The 5,044-nt window shown below is 30.6% G+C and overlaps 1 protein-coding gene across 2 annotated transcripts; it reads left to right on the top strand.

Moving 5' to 3' along the window:
• The first annotated feature begins 2,699 nt into the window (after nt 1-2,699).
• On the top strand, nt 2,700-4,428 carry LOC111642420 (nose resistant to fluoxetine protein 6-like). Of its 2 annotated transcripts, none has more exons than XM_023388769.1 (3): nt 2,700-2,880; nt 2,989-3,131; nt 4,220-4,428. In XM_023388769.1, the coding sequence occupies exons 1-3, from the start codon at nt 2,736-2,738 to the stop codon at nt 4,415-4,417; spliced, it is 486 nt and encodes a 161-aa protein (XP_023244537.1). In that variant the 5' UTR covers nt 2,700-2,735; the 3' UTR covers nt 4,418-4,428. The 2 variants fall into 2 exon arrangements, with proteins under 2 accessions (XP_023244537.1, XP_023244538.1); XM_023388770.1 differs by lacking the exon at nt 4,220-4,428 and adding an exon at nt 3,728-4,109.
• Nucleotides 4,429-5,044: the final 616 nt, after the last annotated feature.

Below are 5,044 nucleotides of genomic sequence, written 5' to 3' on the forward strand. Positions count from 1 at the left end.
TTATATAATTTCATAAAGGAATTTTATCTTTTAAATTTATAATAAATTCCTTTATCCAAAGGAATTTGATCCTACAGAAACGAAATGTAAAGTACATGAGAAATTTATAACTCTTTCTATTTAACTATAAACATTCTCACGATCAATCCGTGTATAGTTTACAATTATCGGCGAAATTCGTGATATTGTTGTCATTCTAACACCAACTTGCTAAAACACCACACCTGCTAAAACAAATAGTCACCTGAAGAATTTTCCCACCACAAAATGTATAAAAACCATCCTTCTTCCCCTCTCGGTGGAGTCGCCAATCGAACGGACAGTGACGAAGTCTGACATCGAAGTCTTCCCCATCGCAGACCTACTGTACCTTGTGCCACACCTCGCACTGCCTTTCAGAAATTAAAGCCGAAGTATCCATCCGATATTATCCCAGCGGTATGAAATATTATTGTGAACTCTCTCTCTCATCCGTGAAGTTGAAGGAGTTTGGTGTAAATTTTTATTTAGTTAGCGAGCTAAATAAACTCTTGTTTTTTTTTAAATGGTGTTTTTACTCGACGTAGCCAATGTCTTATCGTCGACCCCTCCGACTCTCCTCTACTCGCGTAACGCGTAACTGTACGAAACGCCATCCCTGACAAGAAAGTAGGTCACCGACCTGTGGCCGGAAGGAGAGGACTTCCCGACCTCTCCGGCGGCTCACAATAGTAAATGTTACAACATTTCTCTTAATCTCAGTTCCTTTTACACGCTCTTCAGATGCTATTGTCAAAAAGTAAAAATTATATTGTCTTAAAGAAAGTGTTTCTGTTTATTTTTAACTGTTCTTCTTACTTAACAGAAACGTACAATTTAATTATAACGGATGTGAAATTTCATTCGTCATTGCGTATATTAAATTGTATGGTTTTTGATGAAATAATCCCACTTTGTTTAAATAAACTCAAACCGAAATGTATTGGGTAAAAATCATATCAAGCATATAATGCTTTATGAGTTTATGAAAGGCTATAACTTCAGAAAAATAGTGAAAAAATTATGCGTTGTGTGTATGTGGATGATGCTCTTGAACTTCGGACATGTCAAATTTGGTTCGAAAAGTTTTATATACAAATTTTGATCTAATGGTTACAGAACAAGGCTACAAAAAGCTGTCAAGGAAGAAAATGTATATTACAGTCGACCCACTATAACACTGTTGATAATTTCGTTTTATATGAATTCCATGTTGTACGAGTCACATAGATTTTAAAAATACGTTAGCCGATCACAGCTCAGCACACGTATTTGTAAAATCTAAGTGACTCGTATAATATCGAATTCATATAAAACGGAATTATCAACAGTGTTATAGTGGGTGGACTGTACTAAACACGTCAAAAATAAAGCGAGAAGAACTGACAACATGATTTACTAGTGTACTGATATGGCTAAGCAATGGCGAATCTAGTTTTGAGCGATATATTTCTTGTAAACGAAAACCACAAACAAGCGAAAAGCGAAAAATTTTACTAGTTAGAAGAAAATTCTGCCTATCGCAAATACCAAAAAAATATTTTTACTTATCGCAGCTAGTTTCTTTTAACTAAATAATGCGTAATACTGTGCCATTGTACGAGTAAAGGTAGTTTCTTACACTTTTACTCTAGTGAAAAAAGCATTTTTTTTAAAATATCTTTAAAACTGTACATATACATAAATTTATAAACATTGCATTTAGTAAAAGTATTTTGTTTTTACTTCTGTAAAATGCAATAATTCGCTTTATTCTTTAACGAGTTCAACGTTAATATGTGGCATCATTATCTTTACGTTTCTTTCTCCTTGTTCGGTGTTGTCGGTGTTGTTGTACTGCACTTACCAAAAGTAGACAAGTAATCATCTTTTTTCGCCACATAATCTCGCTTGCTGGCAAATCACTCGACAAATTAGCTAGCCGCGTTTGCATAGTCTCACAATTAACCCGACAGAAGAGAGAAAAACTAATTCAGTGCACAACAGATTGCGTTTACATTTCCAGCGAACTTATTTTACTGCACGGTTTGAACTTGGAGTAGAATTTATGTCAAGTTCAGCATACGAATTCTGAAGAGTTTGAAATTACAGACGTTCGAAATATGAAATATCTCTGTACTATATTTATATACTGTGTGCATAAATTACTTTATAAAGGTAAACCTTTTTTATACTGTTTATGTAAGACATTTTTTATATAAACACATATGGAAGCAAGAGATCACACAAGATTTTGTATCAATAATTTAATTACAACGACTATTAATATCAATTTAATATTGCAGTACGTTTTTTTCTTTTACTACATCTATCCAAGACCTAGAAACAGAATATTTAAATAATAATTAGAGATATCGTTGATTTGCGCGGAAAATTAATTTTTTCAGCCTATCGCGCTTTAATCAAAATACCGTATCTACGTTAAGTAAGGTTAGCTGATAAAGCTGAATAAATTATTAATTTTACTGCGTATATAAAGAGATTTGCCGCAATTAATTTCACTCCTTAATGAAATTGTGAGGGATACCTGTACTAAAAACTCTTAACCTGTAAATTGCCTTTCTCTCTAATCCCTGTATATTTATGTATCCCTGTAAATAAGTCTTAAATTTCTCAAATTTTAATGTAATATTAATATTTGATAGTATAATACATAGTTTTAATTGATATTACAGAAAACACTTCTGGTATTTTGGATTGGAAGTATTGTATTGATAATGCTGGCAATATTTGGATTGCACGATTATAAAAGAGAAACGTTACCAAACGACACTATAGTGTATTTACATCATACGTTATCTCCATTTGCTTTTACTGTGGCTACCGCATGGATTTCTGTTGCATGCGTTACTGGATATGGTGGTAAGTAAATAAGTTTTTAAGCAATTACACGTAAAAAAAGTCATTGTATAAAAATTTTATTCGTAGATTTATTTTTTAATTCATATTGAGAGCATATTATTATTACAGGTATCTGTAATCGAATTTTTTCATTGCGAATATTTTGTGTGTTGGATAAATTAATTATTTGGATCTACATGCTTCATCCACTAGTTTTAATGTATATTTATGGTCATTTACGGAAAGGTCTTTACGCATCAGCAATAACGATGGTAAGATTAGTTTAATAAAAAAAATAAATAATAAAAATTCAGCAAATGGTTGCTTAACTTTCTCGGCAACATATAAGTAAGCATGTGATATCAGCTCATGATATTTTATCACTAAAACATTTTACAATTTTTAGTATTATAAAATAGCAGAAAACAATTTTGGAGATACGAAAGGGTTTTATAAATAAATTGTAAATGCTAGTAACGAGTAAAATCGTTATAATGTTCGATGCTACTTAGGATATGACACACAACTTGCCTTTATTTTCCTACCCTTCTGTACTTTAACAACCAGAATTGAATACCTTGTATCCCCTAATAATAAACGTTTATAAAAAATTAAAATTATATTGACAGCAGGCACAAGAGTTATTACGCTTCAAATAAGGTGATGAAAATCGTGCTCATTCCACATACACACACAGTAACGTCCAAACGTACAGAAAATCCCCGAATAACTTTTATTTTTCGATGTTTCATGATCAGAAACGTGGTTTATCGTAAAGAAAAGTTAATGGTGACCCGCAGACAATGCTTCTATTCATATTGATTAAGAAATAATTTCAAAAACTAAATTTTTTTTACTTACTGTACAGGACTGATTATCCCAGAGATCCTTTTTCCTGTATAAGTCTATATTCTATTCAACAAAAATTGATAAGTAAAGAAAAAAACGAATTTCCGAAATTTTAGATAGTGGGAAATTGAAATTAAGAAGGTGAGAAAATATTCCTTTAATATATTGTCACGAATGAGTATGATTTATTAATTAAGTTACGTGACCCGGAAATCATACATGTTAAATAAATACCCTTTACTTAAAGTAAGCTAGAAATCAAGCACTTATGTCCTTAGATGTTAAGAGGAATATGGAAGACTTTCTGATCATTTTATGAAACCTGATAAAAATTTATAACATAAAGATAAGTCTAAAATTAAATGTAATTTTTTGTATTTTATACGGAAGCGTTATAACAAGGTAAGCGATTTAAACATTTCAATTATAACATGTATTTAAAAACAATAGATATTTTAATTTAATAAATAAAAGTTTTTTTATACATTAATGCAAGCTTTTTCTTTGTTAGTGGATGCTTTTCCTAATGGTGATGTGCTTAACTTTGATAGTGTCGTTACTCATGCATTTATTTGTGGAAACGCCTTTATATTATTTTATTGATAAAATAATTAATTTTTTCTGCAAGAAACAAATAGTGGAGAGAAAGGAAGATTGCAGAATTAGTAATTTCCATGAAAATCAAAGCAGTCTCAACAATGAAGTCTAATATCAATTATGTTTAGGCCTATATGATTAAAATATCTGAAAACATTATGTTTCCCAAATATAATTAAATTGATTTGTAAAAATATTGGCTAAATGTATCCCGTTAATCAATATATTCAAAAGTATTAAATAATACAGTTATAATTGTATTCAATAGGAATAAAATTAAAGTGATTTTCAATAATATTTGTAGTATGTTGTAAAGTTAAAATTTGAAGAAAAATCTCTTGATAATCCGTACTAACTATTTTGTATTTGCATGTTGAATAAATGGCGGATACGCTTAACATCGAGGGTTACCAGCGAAGGAATATAAACAAATTAAACAATTTAAAATATTTATAGGATGTTTAGTAACACTAAATAATTATGTTTAATTAGCGTGTTGTCTCCTACCGTACGATAGGACTACCTCATACGTTTGTCGAGGGCAGTAGTGACTTATGTAAATTCGAAAGCAGCTCGGAAAATTAATTTTTAGAAAATTTACAAACGTATTATGCTGTTGATGGTAGAAGATGCCGCGCAAGAACAAACCTGCCTTAAGATAAGCTATTGTGAAGGCAAATATATGTAATTTCTATAGGCACTTGCTAAAAAATTGAATAATTAAATAATTTATGGATTA

The sequence above is a fragment of the Centruroides sculpturatus genome, unplaced genomic scaffold, assembly GCF_000671375.1.
Source record: "Centruroides sculpturatus isolate CEXI.00-Female unplaced genomic scaffold, Cexi_2.0 scaffold1655, whole genome shotgun sequence".
Lineage (NCBI taxonomy): Eukaryota > Metazoa > Arthropoda > Arachnida > Scorpiones > Buthidae > Centruroides > Centruroides sculpturatus.

What these genes read in the sequence shown, in the direction of transcription:
- LOC111642420 (XM_023388769.1), top strand. Translation starts at nt 2,736, where the DNA reads ATGCTGGCAATATTTGGATTGCACGATTATAAAAGAGAAACGTTACCA. An exon ending in ATGCGTTACTGGATATGGTG is followed by an intron (nt 2,881 to 2,988) that starts GTAAGTAAATAA and finishes TTATTATTACAG; the next exon opens with GTATCTGTAATCGAATTTTT. An exon ending in ACGCATCAGCAATAACGATG is followed by an intron (nt 3,132 to 4,219) that starts GTAAGATTAGTT and finishes TTTCTTTGTTAG; the next exon opens with TGGATGCTTTTCCTAATGGT.